The 18,812-nt window shown below is 45.6% G+C and overlaps 1 protein-coding gene across 1 annotated transcript; it reads right to left on the reverse strand.

The window, feature by feature from the left end:
• Positions 1-33: 33 nt before the first annotated feature.
• On the reverse strand, positions 34-18,783 carry KIAA2013 (KIAA2013 ortholog). Its single transcript, XM_040430580.1, has 5 exons — positions 18,649-18,783; positions 13,371-14,500; positions 3,522-4,375; positions 490-899; positions 34-174 (listed from the first exon to the last, which is right to left on the reverse strand). Exons 2-4 carry the CDS (start codon positions 14,323-14,325, stop codon positions 882-884), a joined length of 1,827 nt encoding a protein of 608 aa, XP_040286514.1. The 5' UTR covers positions 14,326-14,500; positions 18,649-18,783; the 3' UTR covers positions 34-174; positions 490-881.
• Positions 18,784-18,812: the final 29 nt, after the last annotated feature.

Genomic DNA, 18,812 nt, shown 5'->3' on the forward strand with positions numbered 1-18,812 from the left:
ATACAGATTTTTATGAAAAATAACACTAGAAAAGATGTTTTAAAACTGTGGATTTACTTAAATACAAAATTTACAAAAAAAACCTCAATCCAAACAATATCACTTCAATCAACAGGATGCTTGATACCTCTTGTAGGCCTTGGCTTGTGCGAGATTGGTACAGTCCGGGCGATACTATAAGGCTCCATTCACACATCCGCAATTCCATTCCGCATTTTGCGGAACGGAATTGCGGACCCATTCATTTCTATGGGGCTGTACGACGTGCGGCCCCGATCCGGAATTGCGGACCCACACTTCCGGGTCCGCAATTCCGATCCTGAAAAAAATAGAACATGTCCTATTCTTGTCCGCAATAGCGGACAAGACTATGCATATTCTAATAGTGCTGGCAATGTGCGATCCGCAAAATGCGGAACGCACATTGCCGCTGTCCGTGTTTTGCGGATCCGTAGATCCGGCAAAACACACACGGATGTGTGAATGGACCCTTACAGTTATCACTGTATTCATAAAATTAAATAAGAACAGATTTCACTGTAAACTTTTCTTTAACGAGAAAACCATTTGGATCAATCATGGACATTTTATTACATATCTACTAATTATTAGCATATTGCTTTACTGGTTATTAGGAATCACGATGAGGCACTTTATGCCTTGTGCCTCATCGTGGTCCCTTGTTCCAAGTACCAACGAGGTGACATTCATATCGCGCATATACTAGGTGGTTACTAAGGATTTCCCAAGTGGCTTCAGATCTTCACACACAGCAGTTGGAAGGGTGCATTTTGGTTACACCGTGAGACGGGTTCGTTGGGGTTTTGCAGCAGAGCGGCCTCTTCTGGTTGAGCTGGGAATTTTTGCATCATTATGTGCTGTCAAACATTTTCATCTTCCTGTTTAACCAATAAAACATATGAGTATCTTAAGCTCGGCTAAAACAATTACGACTACTGGCTACACATCAATCATATATATCAGGAGGGGACATTTACCGAGGATGTCACCCTGTGGCTCTGCAGCTGCTGCAAGAATACAACCCTGACTAGTGATGGAGGTTGTACGCTGTGCATTGTTCTAGCAGGAAAGGTGCAATGCTCTGCTTACAGGGAAAGGGTCTAAGCTTGAAAACAGGAAGGCCCCACATTAACTCCTTCTCTCTAGTGCAGGCATCCTCAAACTGCGGCCCTCCAGCTGTTGTAAAACTACAGCTCCCACAATGCCCTTCTGTAGGCTGATACCTGTAGGCTGTTCGGGCATGCTGGGAGTTGTAGTTTTGCAACAGCTGGAGGGCCGCAGTTTGAGGATGCCTGCTCTAGTGTATCTGATGTGCAGTTAACACAACATGTGGTAACCATCAATGGTAGATCTCCAGGAGTCCTTTTGTTAAAAAATGACATTACACATCCTGTACTTATCCTGAGCCACATCTGTATTATACTCCAGAGCTGTACTCACTATTCTGATGGAGTCCCTGTGTACACACATTACATTACTTATCCTGTACTGATCCTGAGTTACATCCTGTATATTTCAGAGCTGCACTCTAAGCTCTGCAGGATTTAGAGCTGAAATGCCCAGTATCCCCTGCCTGCTCATATGTCTGCATAGCTTGGTCTCAGAATTTCATTCTGGTAATTGTACTATTTATACTAGGAACTTTACAGTAATGTGATGGAGTGAAAACAGCCCCCCTGCATTATAGGAGTTCAGCTGAGCTGTTAGGGGTGTGAGTTGATGACTGTTTCCAAAAACAACCATTAGAACTGTCAATGTGGTATATAATACATGATACAACTCAAAATTAGTACAGGATAAGTAATGTAATGTATGTACACAATGATTCTACCAGCAGAATAGTGAGTGCAGCTCTGGAGTATAATACAGGATGTAACTCAGGATCAGTACAGCATAAGTAATGTATGTACACAGTGACTCCACCCGCAGAATAGTGAGTGCGGCTCTGGAGTATAATACAGGATGTAACTCAGGATCAGTACAGCATAAGTAATGTAATGTATATACACAGTGACTCCACCAGCAGAATAGTGAGTACAGCTCTGGAGTATAATACAGTATGTAACTCAGGATCAGTACAGGATAAGTAATGTATGTACACAGTGATTCCACCAGCAGAATAGTGAGTACAGCTCTGGAGTATAATACAGGATGTAACTCAGGATCTGTACAGGATAAGTAATGTATGTACACAGTGATTCCACCAGCAGAATAGTGAGTGCAGCTCTGGAGTATAATACAGGATGTAACTCAGGATCAGTACAGGATAAGTAATGCCATGTATATGCACTGTTGTGGTTCTTTCGACAGGAATAATAGTTGTGCCTGCAGCTCTGTTCCTCCCTTCAAATAAGAAGAAATCTGCAACAGAGGCTTTCATTTAAATGTGAACATATGGGGGGTGGGGGGCTACTGAGGTGCGATTTTAACCACATGAAAATCATATATGAAAAATCGCACATGGTTTTGCCTAGGCAACGCAATAAGGTAATTAACCATGTGATACATGTAAAAGAAATGTAGTTCGCCTGCCACATTGGGGTGCCACGGCTAAACCACAAGCAGTTTTAACTGCACCTCAGTAGCTACATGTGACTACACCCGAAGAATTATCTGTTCCTCAGGTTCTCACAACTGCACTTATGAAGGGATGGAAGCTGAGAACTGAAGGAGAGGGGCATGCGTGGGATCCTAATAAGTTGTTTAGACCAAGACAATTTTTAGAAGACACATTATCTGCTACAAATTATTAATTAAGCAACCCACTCACACCAGATTTATTGGCAAAAGATGCCCATCTGCAAAAACCAGCAAAAGAAAACCAGAAAAGTTTCCATAAAAAAGCAGAGACAATTTACTCCATGAATTCAACCAAAATCAAGGGTTCTTCTGGATAATGTTGGATAGGAGGAGTGACCGACCCGAAACACACCTTACTTGGAATTAAACCAATAATGTTCATCTTTAATGTACAAAAAGTGAAGAAAAAAAAAAAAACGGTCAACGCCGGGAAGAGTAAGTAGATGGCAGGAAGGCTTGGCTCCACCTCGGTAACCCTACGCATATTTGCAATGCAGAATTAACCCGATGAGGGCTGACCCTGATGTGATCCAGTAGTTCTGGCTGGACATGCATCTCTATATTCCGAGATAACATAGGAAATATTGTCTCATGTACATAGAGTCTATTTTACAGCTAGCAGCGGAGGGTGATGGCAGCCAGCGTGCAGGGCAGGACTGATCCACTGTGGCTCATGGAAGGTCCTTCTTATATCTCGGAAGCTGCATAGTCTTCAGTCTTTCGAAACATTTGTATTCCAAGTAAAAGACTAGAAAATGTTTGACATTGTCTCAGTGCTTTTTATTTTATGGAAACTGAAGAACCCACCACCACATGCACACATCACACAAGAGCCCCGATCTGCAGGCTGCATCACTGGGCAAAAGCATAGCTAACGGAAAGAAAGGCAGCGCTGATCTAAGAAGCAGCCAGTGTTATACCTTACTCCTGAAGAGCGGCTTGGCACCCGGACCACAGTACTCATTGTAAATGAGCTTAAATAGGAAGAGGTGGAAGAGGGTGATTAGAGAGGCCACACTGAACCAGAACAGGAATGGCAGGCCTGGGTACTGTTTGGCCATGTGCTCTTCATGGGCCAGGATCTCCTTCAGGTGTAGAGTGTGTCTCAAGTCCTGCAAGTGGGTCAGTTCTGTTGAGATGTAAAGCAATGGGGTTAAGGGCTGGGTGACCATCACAGGAAATACATGTCCTCGGAGCTCAGAGGTCAGCTCTACCGGTTCGTGTAAACACCCGGCTTCGCAAGCGTAAAGTTTCACCAGCTTGTCCTGGAATTTCACAGAAACGTGCAGAAAGGGCTTCTCTTCTTGGTCAAGCAGGACGGCCAAGTTAATAAGGTCCTTGTTATAATGTATGCCTCGTAGGGAGTAGCTGTTGTGAAGAACGTGAGGGTCAGATTGGAACTGCAGGTGGTTTTCGGTGAACTGCAGACCACCAAAGCTGAGAAGCATTCCCTGCATAAGCCCGTGGGCACCGGCCGATACAAGGCTTTTGCAGCCTCTTTTCTGCAACGTTAGTTTCCACAGCTCCCAGAGTTGTACAAGCTGCGTAATCCCGCTCAGCTTGCTAGGCCACAGATTCTCTGCATGCATAGTAGCATGGCCACTAAAGCAATGGTCGGCATAATTCAGAGACAGCTCCATTTTATCTCTTTCTTCGTTGCTTATGAGGGGATCTACCAGAGGAGCTGGGGAGCAGGAGAGAATGTAGTAAAGTGTGATGTTGATGGTATCGCTGGAGGGAGTATGTGCATCCTTGATCTTTCTCATTTCAATGCCTGAAAAACAGAAAACCACAAGATTTTATAGGTATAGGTGGTGACTGCTTGTACTTACATGCCTGTGAGGGGTCAGGGAAACTCATTCTCTGCAATTCTGGGCTGCCTTGGAGCAAACTGTGGGGAAAAAAGGGAGGTCCGCTTAAGAAACCCATTTTCAATAAGGGCTCTTTCACACCTGCGTTCTTGTCTTCCGGCATAGAGTTCCGTCGTCGGGGCTCTATGCCGTAAAAATCCTGATCAGGATTATCCCAATGCATTCTGAATGGAGAGAAATCCGTTCAGGATGCATCAGGATGTCTTCAGTTCCGGACCGGAACGTTTTTTGGCCGGAGAAAATACCGCAGCATGCTGCGCTTTTTGCTCCGGCCAAAAATCCTGAACACTTGCCGCAAGGCCGGATCCGGAATGAATGCCCATTGAAAGGCATTAATCCGGATCCGGCCTTCAGCTAAACGTCGTTTCGGCGCATTACCGGATCCGACGTTTAGCTTTTTCTGAATGGTTACCATGGCTGCCAGGACGCTAAAGTCCTGTTTGCCATGGTAAAGTGTAGTGGGGAGCAGTATACTTACCGTCCGTGCGGCTCCCGGGGCGCTTCAGAGTGACGTCAGGGCGCCCCACGCGCATGGATGACGTGATCGCATGGATCACGTCATCCATGCGCATGGGGCGCTCTGACATCATTCTGGAGCGCCCCGGGAGCCGCACGGACTGTAAGTATACTGCTCCCCCGCTCCCCACTACTACTATGGCAACCAGGACTTTAATAGCGTCCTGGGTGCCATAGTAACACTGAACGCATTTTGAAGACGGATCAGTCTTCAAATGCTTTCAGTTCACTTGCGGTGTTACGGATCCGGCGGGCACCTCCGGCAAATGGAGTACACGACGGATCCGGACAACGCAAGTGTGAAAGAGCCCTTACCCTGTTATGGAAAACTCTGGTTATAGGGAGAAGTTTCCTATTCAAGATATTCATGTATGAACCAAACAAGAGGGCAGCTACAAAGACAGTCTCTTGATATGGAAGACCCTGCGTAATATTTTACTTCCCCTGTCATATAGGCTGGGCACCGCCTCCTGTATTTGTATTAGACGTTAATTATCATTGGTGGCGCAGTGCGCCCGCCCCTCCTCCTCCCGTCTCTCCTCATTGGCAGCGGCAGCAACATGAGTGCGCTGACAGCATCGCGCTCATGTTCTGTGATACTGCCGATAATGCGTCCAGCGCGCTATCGGCAAGGTTAGATGCCGATACCGATAACTTTGAAAATCATGATTATCGGTCGATAATATCAGTAACTTCGATAATCGGTCGATCCCTAATTGCTATGGCAGCCTGGGGCCTTGTGAAGGCTTACCTGCAGCAGGGCTTAAAGTGTTTTTCTTAAAGGGTTTATTCACTGGAAAGGTCATCAGTATCTGATCAGTGGGGGTCCAACACCCGGGACCCCCACCGATCACCTGTTTGAGATGGCATCAGGCTCCTGTGAGCACCGCGGCCGGCTTTGTGCTTTTCCTATGCCAGTGACGACGCGTTCATCGGTCACGTGGCCTAGAGCTGTAATACCAAGCACAGCCACTATACAATGTACGGTGCTGTGCTTGGTAAGCCGCAAGAAAGCAGTGGCGTTCACCGGAGCAACGGTGCCTTCTTAAAACAGCTGACTGGTGGGGGTCCCGCATGTTGGTCTTCCACTGATCAGATACTGATGACTTTTCCAAAGGATAGGTCATCAGTAAAAAAAAAAAAATCTTGAAAAACCCTTTTAAAAGGCTATGTACACCATTGGGGGCATTTTTTTAAAAATATTGCATTGTTACTCATTTTGAGCTAAAAATCATTTTTAAATTGGTCTTTATTAAAAATATGGAGCCCTTTTTCTTGTACAGCTTTGAGTTTCTCTAGTAGCAGGATCTAAATTTTCTCCCTGCTCCATCAGGCAGCTCAGCTGACGGCTCCTTATCTCTGCTCTCTTACCTTATAAACATTATAGCTCATTATAGTTTAATTTGTCTTACTGATAAGACTGTGGCTTAAATAAGTGTTTATGATCTCTTAGTAAATTAGAGATAAGGGGGTCATTTATTATACTGAAAGACGCCTAAATTAGGCGTATTTCAAGTGCAGATCTGTGACTTCGCCCCGCTCACGCTAGGTCTAAAATTGTGGGCGCGGAATGGTCGGAGAAGGGCCGGTATACCCGTCTCATTCACCATTTTCTACACCTGTTTTAGGCGTAGAAAATGATCTATATGTAAGACAACTAGAAAGTTGTCTTACATTTAGAACTGGCGCTGGATCGTCGAAGTTATGGAGAGGCTGGCTCCTCTTCATAACTTCAGCGGATCCACCGCCAGCTATGGGCCTAATAAATGTGCCCCAAGGTTATTGGATCACCGCTGAGCCCGCACATGTGCACTGCTCTGCCCACTGTGGACAGAAAGGAAAGAAACGCTGAACTTTACATGGAGCGCATGGACCACAAAGGGCGCACAAAAATAACCGGTCATGGGCAATGTTTTAGTTTCGGCAGTGTTCAATTTATTCGTAAGACAACGCGTTTCGGGGTGCTAAAGTCCCCTTTATCAAGTCTGAACTGGATGAGCAGGGCGAGTGCCGCGGTCATTCACAGAGGCACGTGTAGAACGAGGTTCAGCGTTCTACACGTGCCTCTGTGAATGACCGCGGCACTCGCCCTGCTCATCCAGTTCAGACTTGATAAAGGGGACTTTAGCACCCCGAAACGCGTTGTCTTACGAATAAATTGAACACTGCCGAAACTTAAACATTGCCCATGACAGATTGTTTTTGTGCGCCCTTTGTGGTCCATGCGCTGCACGTAAAGTTCAGCGTTTCTTTCCTTTATACCGTTACCCCTGCCCAAGGCGATTGGACAAATCTAGGCTGCACTAACCGTTACTCATCCATATTTGACCTTCATTGCGGTTGCATCCAATTGATGCAACCTCAATAGGTGAGCAAACTATTTTCTTTCAGTAGAAATTTGATTTGCTGAACTTACTCACCCTATGAGCGCCTTCTCTATCCCATTGGCCACTATTCACTGTGGGCAGAAGCACTGATCTTAACAGTGTGCAGGCGTGGGCACGGCGCTCGCAGGAGATCTAAGCCTGAGGAGGAGGATGAATTAGGAGAGGAGGGCAGGCCAGAGGACTCCAAGGGGAGCAGTTATGCCGCCACATCAGAGGGGCCTGGGCACTTGCAGGACCTACGGTAATCTGCATATCTTTATAAAGTGTTTTTTTCATCGTGTGGATGTGGGAAGGACACAATAAGGCTACATTCACACGTCAGTATTTTTCTATAATCCGATTTTCTGTCCGTTTTTTGCGGATCCGTTGTTCCTGAAAATGTTTCCGTATGTCATCCGTTTTTTGCGGATCCGCAAAAAACGGAAACATGTATAAATTTCAATAAGCAAATAAAGTTGTTTGGATTTCTTAAAAAAAAATAAAAATAAATTAAATGTAATTTCCAGGAACGGATTCCGTATAAAACGGATGACATACGGAATGACATCCGTATGTCTTCCGTTTTTTTCGGATCCATTGACTTTGTATTGTACCAGGATCCGATTTTCAGGAAAAGAATAGGACATGTTTTATATTTAAACGGACATGCGGAACGGAACAACGGAAACGGACAGCACACATTGTGCTGTCCGTTTTTTTCCAGGACCCATTGAAAATGAATGGGTCCAGATCTGTTCCAGAAAAAACGGAACAGATCAGGAAAGAAAAAACGGACGTGTGAATGGACCCTAAAAGTACTATTTCTATGTTGGGCAACTGTGCTATAACATGACATGAGCGGTCTAAAAGGCTCAAGGGAGGTGACAGACTCCCTTTAAGTAAAGCTGGCCATTCAGTAGCTGTCGGCTGGACCATTGGTCTACTGACAGCTATCTATCCCGGCTCCCCTATACACATACAGGTTCAGTGAAGCCTCTATAGACCCGGAAAACAAAAGGATTTGCCCACTCCTTCTCTCCCCAACATCATCTGTGAGGGGAGAGTCCGGAGCTCCCCACACACATTAGAGTGTATGCCGAACCAGCTGTTCAGGCAGCAGTACACTAATGCGTATGGGGTCTAAAGACAGAAAGACCACCAGAACTTGCAAATAAATGTTCCTTGTTTTAATGAGCAGAGCATTCTTTACTGGTGTTATGTTTCCACTCCGCTGATTGTGAGCTTCAGTCAACGTGTCAATTACTGATATACGCCGGCCTTTTAATGGGTCACTGCTCACGTCCATTATACCACGCCCAATCAGATCACGCCGTACTCCTTGCTGTTTGTTCTGTACACATAGAAACCAACCAACGTCCCGGGTCACCTCGCCTGCTCGCCACCTCCTAAAACTGGATTAACCAGTGGATGTGACCTTCCTTCCACCAGACATTTACATTAACTTAAAGCGAACCTCTCACCATGAAAAGGCAGCATGATCTGTCAATGAGCAGATTGATGTACAGGGAAAAGATTCTGTATAACTTCTATTTTATTCACTTCCCTCTTAATTCTGGGCTTAGGAGTCCAGTGGGCGGTCCTAACCGTGACTGACAGCGTTCCCTACAGTGATAGCTGTCAATCACAGAGCGGGACCGCCCACTGGACTCCTAAGCCCAGAATAAAATAGGGATTTCAATCAATGAAATACACGTTATACTGAGATTTTCCCATAAAACTAGATATAACTCTGCTCCATTCCTCTTGTCATAAAACATGCTGCCTGCAGATCGCACCGCAAGGTGACAGGTACGCTTTAAAGATCTGATCAGTAGAATAGTTCCCACAGTATGGCCTCTGAAACGCTTTCTTCTCTGGCCTCACCAGCAAACAAATTACTCTGCAGCACCCGTATTACCCCAGCAGCATCAACCACAAGGCACTGCACACACTATCCCTAGTACCACCAAACACCTCCCCAGCAGTACCAACCACAAGGCACTGCACAAACTACCCCCTAGTACCACCAAACACCTCCCCAGCAGCACCAACCACAAGGCACTGCACAAACTACCCCCTAGTACCACCAAACACCTCCCCAGCAGCACCAACCACAAGGCACTGCACAAACTATCCCCTAGTACCACCAAACACCTCCCCAGCAGTACCAACCACAAGGCACTGCACACACTATCCCCTAGTACCACCAAACACCTCCCCAGCAGTACCAACCACAAGGCACTGCACAAACTACCCCCTAGTACCACCAAACACCTCCCCAGCAGCACCAACCACAAGGCACTGCACAAACTATCCCCTAGTACCACCAAACACCTCCCCAGCAGTACCAACCACAAGGCACTGCACAAACTACCCCCTAGTACCACCAAACACCTCCCCAGCAGTACCAACCACAAGGCACTGCACAAACTACCCCCTAGTTCAACCAAACACCTCCCCAGCAGCACCAACCACATGGCACTGCACAAACTACCCCCTAGTTCAACCAAACAGCTCCCCAGCAGCACCAACCACAAGGCACTGCACAAACTACCTCCTAGTACCACCAAACACCTCCCCAGCAGCACCAACCACAAGGCACTGCACAAACTACCTCCTAGTACCACCAAACACCTCCCCAGCAGCACCAACCACAAGGCACTGCACAAACTACCTCCTAGTACCACCAAACACCTCCCCAGCAGCACCAACCACAAGGCACTGCACAAACTACCCCCTAGTTCCACCAAACACCTCCCCAGCAGGACCAACCACAAGGCACTGCACAAACTACCTCTTAGTACCACCAAACACCTCCCCAGCAATCAAGTGTAAGATACCACCTAGCCATGCTAAGTATATGGCATTAATGAGAATATGTCATCAGAAAATTATCTAGTTTTTAAATAAAGGGGGTCATTTATTAAACAGAAATACGCCTATATTAGGAATATTTCTGGCGCAGATTGCGGCGCAAAAGTTCTTTTGTGCCGCAATGTGCGACTTTTTCTCGCTCACGCCAGGTCTAAAAAAAGTGGGAATGGTGTGGGTGGAAAATAGCTGGCAGGCCCGTTTTAGGCGTAGAAAATGGTCCAAATGTAAGACAGCTAGGAAACTGCCTTACATTTAGAAGTGGTGGTAGATCCACTGAAGTTATGTAGAGGCCGGCGCCTCTACATAACTGTGGCGGATTCACTGCCACTGCAGGGCCAAAGTTTTTTTGTTAATTTAGAATTTTTTTAGATATTTCTTTTTTTTAATCCTAAAATCTTGCAGGTTTCAAACACAACTGATCCTCTCCCTCCCCACAGAATGACCTTTGCACACACCAGAGCAGGTGTAAAATAAAACAGACGTCAATGTGTCAGCTCCAGTCTACTGTGTCTATGGCCGATGTGGCAGCTGTATGGCATCTTTCTAAACGCTCTTACGGGCCGCTCATCTGGACGTTTATAGCATATCAAAAGGATATAACATAAACCTCTGGGACCTGCTGCGGGCCAACAGGGACGGAGAGGAGGCCATGAATGCTCAGTGCTCTCCATCCCCTGCTATGGAAATATCTGAGTGAGCGCCCTCCGCTATAGCCTGTGGATGTGTCATAAATGTCCAGATGGGACAATCCCATTAACAAAAGCTTAGGCAAGATGACTGCCCCCAAAATCATGTCCAGCAAATCAAAGAAAAAAAAAATCTGTAACCAGATTAGAAAACAAAAAAGTGTCACTATTTTTTGTCTTTTCACGCAGGCTTTCGCCTCCCCCTGTTGCATGCTTTTTACAGCATTGCTACAACTTGTATAGTAAAATGTACAGGACACTGAGGCCTCATGCACATGACCGTATGCGTTTTCCGGTCGGCAAATCACGTGCATCCTATATTTTCCTGTTCTGCATGTCCCACCCTATATTAAAAATGACTATTCTTGTCAGCAAAACGGATAGGTAAAGGACATGTTCTATCTTTTTTCTAGGGGACAGTGGAAAGGACATACAAATGAAATCAATGGGTCTGCATTCGATCCACAAAGAAATGCAGATTGGAAGCGGACCAAAAATACGGTCGTGAGCATGGGACCTGACTGTGGACAAAACCTATTCCTTTATTCAGATATGGACTTGTTCCAGTCTCTATGCAGGGAGGGCAGATGAGAATACAGACAGGGACAGCCCTAAGTCTAGCTATTACCACATATCTTCACATAGTGGCACTCACCATCTGTGGTCAAAATGGGTGAAGCATCTGCAAGCACTGCCATCTGCACTACTTACCGACAGGTCAGATCGGCGCGTACGTTGTCACTCGGCTTCATGACTGGTCAACAGCAGCTGTGTGCCACTGTGCCCGTGTTCTCTCTTCCGTGGCTTTGCCCAGACCGACCAACTGGCTGCTTGTCACTAATCTATTTCTGCTTACACCCAACATAGAAGGGCATGGTGTGAAATGGCATTCTGCCAATCTGTATACCCCCATATCAAATTAGAATACCCTGGTCTAGATGTTGGTGTTCTGTTAGGCCACATGCACATGGTGGATATTCATGTGGAACTCCGCAGCATAATAATACCGCACCAGCTAAGTACCATATTTTTTGCTTAAAGGGGTTCTGCAGTTTGTTTAAACTGATGATCTATCCTCTGGATAGATCATCAGCATCTTATCGGCGGGCGTTCGACCCCAGGACCCCCGCCGATCAGCTGTTTGAGAAGGCAGCGGCGCTGGCAGTGGCGCCGTGGCCTTCTCACTGTTTACCGCTGGCCCAGTGACGTCACGACTAGTATCAACTGGCCTGGGCGCGTCTAAGCTCTGTTCACTTGAATGGAGCTCAGCCGCGCCCAGGCAAGTTGATAGTAGTCGTGATGTCACTGGGCCTGCAGTAAACAGTGAGAATGCTCATGGAGCGCCGCTGCCTTCTGAAACAGCTGATCGGCGGGGATAAGATGCTGATGATCTATCCAGAGGATAGATCATCAGTTTAAACAAACTGCAGAACCCCTTTAATAAAGACGCACTTTTCCCCCCCAAAAGTGTGATATGGGGGTCTGATCTGAGCATCTGATATGGGGGTCTGATCTGAGCATCTGATATGGGGGTCTGATCTGAGCATCTGATATGGGGGTCTGATCTGAGCATCTGATATGGGGGTCAGATCTGAGCATCTGATATGGGGGTCAGATCTGAGCATCTGATATGGGGGTCAGATCTGAGCATCTGATATGGGGGTCAGATCTGAGCATCTGATATGGGGGTCAGATCTGAGCATCTGATATGGGGGTCAGATCTGAGCATCTGATATGGGGGTCAGATCTGAGCATCTGATATGGGGGTCAGATCTGAGCATCTGATATGGGGGTCAGATCTGAGCATCTGATATGGGGGTCAGATCTGAGCATCTGATATGGGGGTCAGATCTGAGCATCTGATATGGGGGTCAGATCTGAGCATCTGATATGGGGGTCAGATCTGAGCATCTGATATGGGGGTCCGATCTGAGCATCTGATATGGGGGTCCGATCTGAGCATCTGATATGGGGGTCAGATCTGAGCATCTGATATGGGGGTCCGATCTGAGGATCTGATATGGGGGTGCGATCTGAGGATCTGATATGGGGGTCCGATCTGAGGATCTGATATGGGGGTCCGATCTGAGATGGGGGTCCGATCTGAGGATCTGATATGGGGGTCCGATCTGAGGATCTGACATGGGGGTGTAATGGAATATATTTTTCTTATTTTCCTCCTCTAAAACCTGGGATGTGTCTTATCACCAGATGCATCTTATAAAGCGAAAAATATGGTAGATGAGATTTAGAAAATCTCATCTACACAGTGCAGAAACTGACCTGAGGTGTGGATTTAAAAAAAATTGAACATGTCAACTCTTAGTGAGGATTTGCAGTGCAGATTTCACCCTTTGCCATGCAAATTGTGAGATCTGGGGCAAAACGAGAACGAAATCCCCAAGTTATACATGCGCAGAAAACCAGCAGAAACTACCCTGCTGTGGGCATCTTACCTGAAACAAATAAATCTGACCAGATCTGTTGGTGCTCATTGTAGAGGTCGTCAGCCCTCATGTGCATCACCTCCAGCATCTCTTTCTTTGCAGACTCTCGTAGTTTACTAAAGCTCTCCTCCAACTTTCCTGAGTCTATGGGTTCAGAGGTATAGATGACGGAGAGAACGGTTTCATCAAATTCGGACCTGGGGCTGACCTGCACTCGGTTCACCAACTTTTTAGTTGCAATCACGACCAGGATACTTTTCCCATCTTCTAACGACACCCGTCCAGAGGAGAGAAGGAACTGTCTGTCCTGCATCTTCTCTATGCTAGTGGAAAACTTGGCTCCAGCAGGTGGCTTCTGGGAAGAAATATCAAAAGCCACCACCCTGTCGCTGGGGTTGGAAACGTGGATCCTCTGAATGTATAGGTGTGGTCGGTTCCTGTGTGCAAAGTAGTCTTCACGGACGGAGACACAGTCACGGTGGGAGTCTGTCAACTCCATTTGCATGCAGCGAACAGTCCTTATCAAACCTTCTCTATAGAAGACAGCAGTGCCCTGAACTTCTGCCGCTGCCCCTGAGCTCTTCACAGAGGTCACCAGGGAATAGTCCGTCATACGGAACGGTACAGTCACAGAAGATACCCATAAAGTATTCTTGCGAATATCAACCAGCATAAATCCATTTCCAACAATGGCCGGCCCCTGCAAGTTAGATTCCTCTCCTGGGAAGGAGACTATCATTAAGTCCCCCTTGTCCAACAAGGTCTTCCACTGCTTAGTCTGTGTCTGTAGACAAGCCCCAGGGCCACTTCGCGGCTGACCTGAATACCACAAGGATCTGAACAAGGATCCAGTAGACATATACCAGTAGATTATCAGAAGAAAACCCAGGGCAGCAAGGATGCGGCGTGCCCAGCTGCTGGACAGCAGTCCTGGGAAACCTTTGAGCCTCTGATGTAACCACATCTGGGATTCAGTCTGGAGATGACTTCTTAAGAAATTAAGGTTTGAAAGAAGGAAGGAGGAAGAGAAGTTAAATCACCAAGTCATGTGTCAAAGAGTTGGGTCATTGTGGGAAGGGTCTCCAAAATGGTCATACTTCCAGCATCACTGCAGGACATGTCATGAGCGAGTCCAGATCCTGGAAAATATGACATGGACTAATTAGATTAGATTAGATGTACTGCTCCGGGAAGTCAGAAAACACAGATATCCCCTAACAGCACAATGTGACCACCGACCTCTAGAGTAACACTTTACGCTACTTTCACACTCACGTTTTGTGCGGATCCATCATGGACGGATCCGTTCAGATAATACAACCGTCTATATTCGTTCAGAACGGATCCGTTTGTATTATCTTTAACATCGCCAAGACGGATCCATCATGAACACCATTGAAAGTCAATGGGGGACAGATCAGTTTTCTATTGTGTCAGAGAAAACGGATCCGTCCTGGCACACAATGTAAGTCAATGGGGATGGATCCGTTTTCTCAGTTTCACCAGACGGACACCAAAACGCTGCAAGCAGCATTTTGGTGTCCGTCTCCAAAGCAGAATGGAGACGGAACGGAGGCAAACTGAGCGGATCCATTTCCATTCAGAATGCATTAGAATGCAAACTGATCCGTTTTGGACCGCTTGTGAGAGCCCTGAATGGATCTCACAAACGGAAAGTCAAAACGCCAAAAGTATACTAAACCCTGACATATAGCGTAACACTTTACACTGACTTCTAGCGTAACGCTTTATAATGAATCCCAACCTCTACAGCGATAACTTATACTGACCCCTGACCTCTAAAGCAACAATGTATACTGACCTCCGACCTCTACGGCAATAACTTATACTGTCCCCAACCTCTACAGTAACACTTTGTATTGACCCCCCCCCGACCTCTACAGCAATACAATATATACAATATGTCAACAGCAATTACATACACTGCCTGAGACCTCTATAGTATCACTATAGCACCCTTTATACTGACCTCTAACCTCTATAACACCCCCTATACTGTATACTATAACCTCTATAACACCCCTTACCCTGACCTCTAACCTATATAACACCCCCTATACTGACCTCTAACCTATATAACACCCCCTATACTGACCTCTAACCTATATAACACCCCCTATACTGACCTCTAACCTATATAACACCCCCTATACTGACCTCTAACCTATATAACACCCCCTATACTGACCTCTAACCTATATAACACCCCATATACTGACCTCTAACATATATAACACCCCTATACTGACCTCTAACCTATATAACACCCCTATACTGACCTCTAACCTATATAACACCCCCTATACTGACCTCTAACCTATATAACACCCCTATACTGACCTCTTACCTATTTAACACCCCTATACTGACCTCTAACCTATATAATACCCCCTATACTGACCTCTAACCTATATAACACCCCATATACTGACCTCTAACCTATATAACACCCCCTATACTGACCTCTAACCTATATAACACCCCCTATACTGACCTCTAACCTATATAACACCCCCTATACTGACCTCTAACCTATATAACACCCCCTATACTGACCTCTAACCTATATAACACCCCCTATACTGACCTCTAACCTATATAACACCCCCTATACTGACCTCTAACCTATATAACACCCCCTATACTGACCTCTAACCTATATAACACCCCCTATACTGACCTCTAACCTATATAACACCCCCTATACTGACCTCTAACCTATATAACACCCCCTATACTGACCTCTAACCTATATAACACCTCCTATACTGACCTCTAACCTATATAACACCCCCTATACTGACCTCTAACCTATATAACACCCCCTATACTGACCTCTAACCTATATCACACCCCCTATACTGACCTCTAACCTATATAACACCCCCTATACTGACCTCTAACCTATATAACACCCCCTATACTGACCTCTAACCTATATAACACCCCCTATACTGACCTCTAACCTATATAACACCCCCTATACTGACCTCTAACCTATATAACACCCCCTATACTGACCTCTAACCTATATAACACCCCCTATACTGACCTCTAACCTATATAACACCCCCTATACTGACCTCTAACCTATATAACACCCCCTATACTGACTTCTAACCTATATAACACCCCCTATACTGACCTCTAACCTATATAACACCCCCTATACTGACTTCTAACCTATATAACACCCCTATACTGACCTCTAACCTATATAACACCCCTATACTGACTTCTAACCTATATAACACCCCCTATACTGACCTCTAACCTATATAACACGCCTATACTGACCTCTTACCTATATAACACCCCTATACTGACCTCTAACCTATATAACACCCCTATACTGACTTCTAACCTATATAACACCCCTATACTGACCTCTAACCTATATAACACCCCCTATACTGACCTCTAACCTATATAACACCCCCTATACTGACCTCTAACCTATATAACACCCCTATACTGACCTCTAACCTATATAACACCCCCTATACTGACTTCTAACCTATATAACACCCCCTATACTGACCTCTAACCTATATAACACCCCCTATACTGACCTCTAACCTATATAACACCCCCTATACTGACCTCTAACCTATATAACACCCCCTATACTGACCTCTAACCTATATAACACCCCCTATACTGACTTCTAACCTATATAACACCCCCTATACTGACTTCTAACCTATATAACACCCCCTATACTGACCTCTAACCTATATAACACCTCCTATACTGACTTCTAACCTATATAACACCCCCTATACTGACCTCTAACCTATATAACACCCCCTATACTGACCTCTAACCTATATAACACCCCCTATACTGACCTCTAACCTATATAACACCCCCTATACTGACCTCTAACCTATATAACACCCCCTATACTGACCTCTAACCTATATAACACCCCCTATACTGACCTCTAACCTATATAACACCCCCTATACTGACCTCTAACCTATATAACACCCCCTATACTGACCTCTAACCTATATAACACCCCCTATACTGACCTCTAACCTATATAACACCCCCTATACTGACCTCTAACCTATATAACACCCCCTATACTGACTTCTAACCTATATAACACCCCCTATACTGACCTCTAACCTATATAACACCCCCTATACTGACCTCTAACCTATATAACACCCCCTATACTGACCTCTAACCTATATAACACCCCTATACTGACCTCTAACCTATATAACACCCCTATACTGACTTCTAACCTATATAACACCCCTATACTGACCTCTAACCTATATAACACCCCCTATACTGACCTCTAACCTATATAACACCCCCTATACTGACCTCTAACCTATATAACACCCCTATACTGACCTCTAACCTATATAACACCCCCTATACTGACTTCTAACCTATATAACACCCCTATACTGACCTCTAACCTATATAACACCCCTATACTGACCTCTAACCTATATAACACCCCTATACTGACTTCTAACCTATATAACACCCCCTATACTGACCTCTAACCTATATAACACCCCTATACTGACCTCTTACCTATATAACACCCCTATACTGACTTCTAACCTATATAACACCCCTATACTGACCTCTAACCTATATAACACCCCTATACTGACCTCTAACCGATATAACACCCCTATACTGACCTCTAACCTATATAATACCCCCTATACTGACCTCTAACCGATATAACACCCCTATACTGACCTCTAACCTATATAATACCCCCTATACTGACCTCTAACCTATATAATACCCCCTATACTGACCTCTAACCTATATAACACCCCCTATACTGACCTCTAACCTATATAACACCCCCTATACTGACTTCTAACCTATATAACACCCCCTATCCTGACCTCTAACCTATATAACACCCCCTATACTGACCTCTAACCTATATAACACCCCCTATACTGACCTCTAACCTATATAACACCCCCTATACTGACTTCTAACCTATATAACACCCCCTATACTGACCTCTAACCTATATAATACCCCCTATACTGACCTCTAACCTATATAACACCCCCTATACTGACCTCTAACCTATATAACACCCCCTATACTGACCTCTAACCTATATAACACCCTTTAAACTGACCTCTAAACCCTATTACACCCCTTTTCCTGGCCATTAGGTGCCTTAGTGATGGAATCCCGCTCAGACAACAGCCACAACCCAAATGTCATTGCCTCCTATAGTGAAGTCGCACGCAGCCCCCTTTACCTCCACGGCCCACTCCCCCGCATGAAGCCCGGTGACCTCTTCCTCCTCCTTTCAACTCGCAGCTGTCACCACAACAACACGGAAGTGTCACCGGTCACCACCAGCAATCGCGATAACTAGGACGCTCCCAGCATCCTCCGCTGTCAACAGTGGATCACATGACA

The sequence above is a fragment of the Bufo bufo genome, chromosome 1, assembly GCF_905171765.1.
Source record: "Bufo bufo chromosome 1, aBufBuf1.1, whole genome shotgun sequence".
Taxonomy (NCBI): Eukaryota; Metazoa; Chordata; class Amphibia; order Anura; family Bufonidae; genus Bufo; species Bufo bufo.

Bases quoted from the DNA above. Each gene is read 5' to 3' on its own strand.
- KIAA2013 (XM_040430580.1), bottom strand. From the start codon at position 14,325: ATGTGGTTACATCAGAGGCTCAAAGGTTTCCCAGGACTGCTGTCCAGC. The intron at 4,376-13,370 runs GTAAGATGCCCA...TCTGTTTTTCAG, and splicing joins GTCAGATTTATTTGTTTCAG to GCATTGAAATGAGAAAGATC.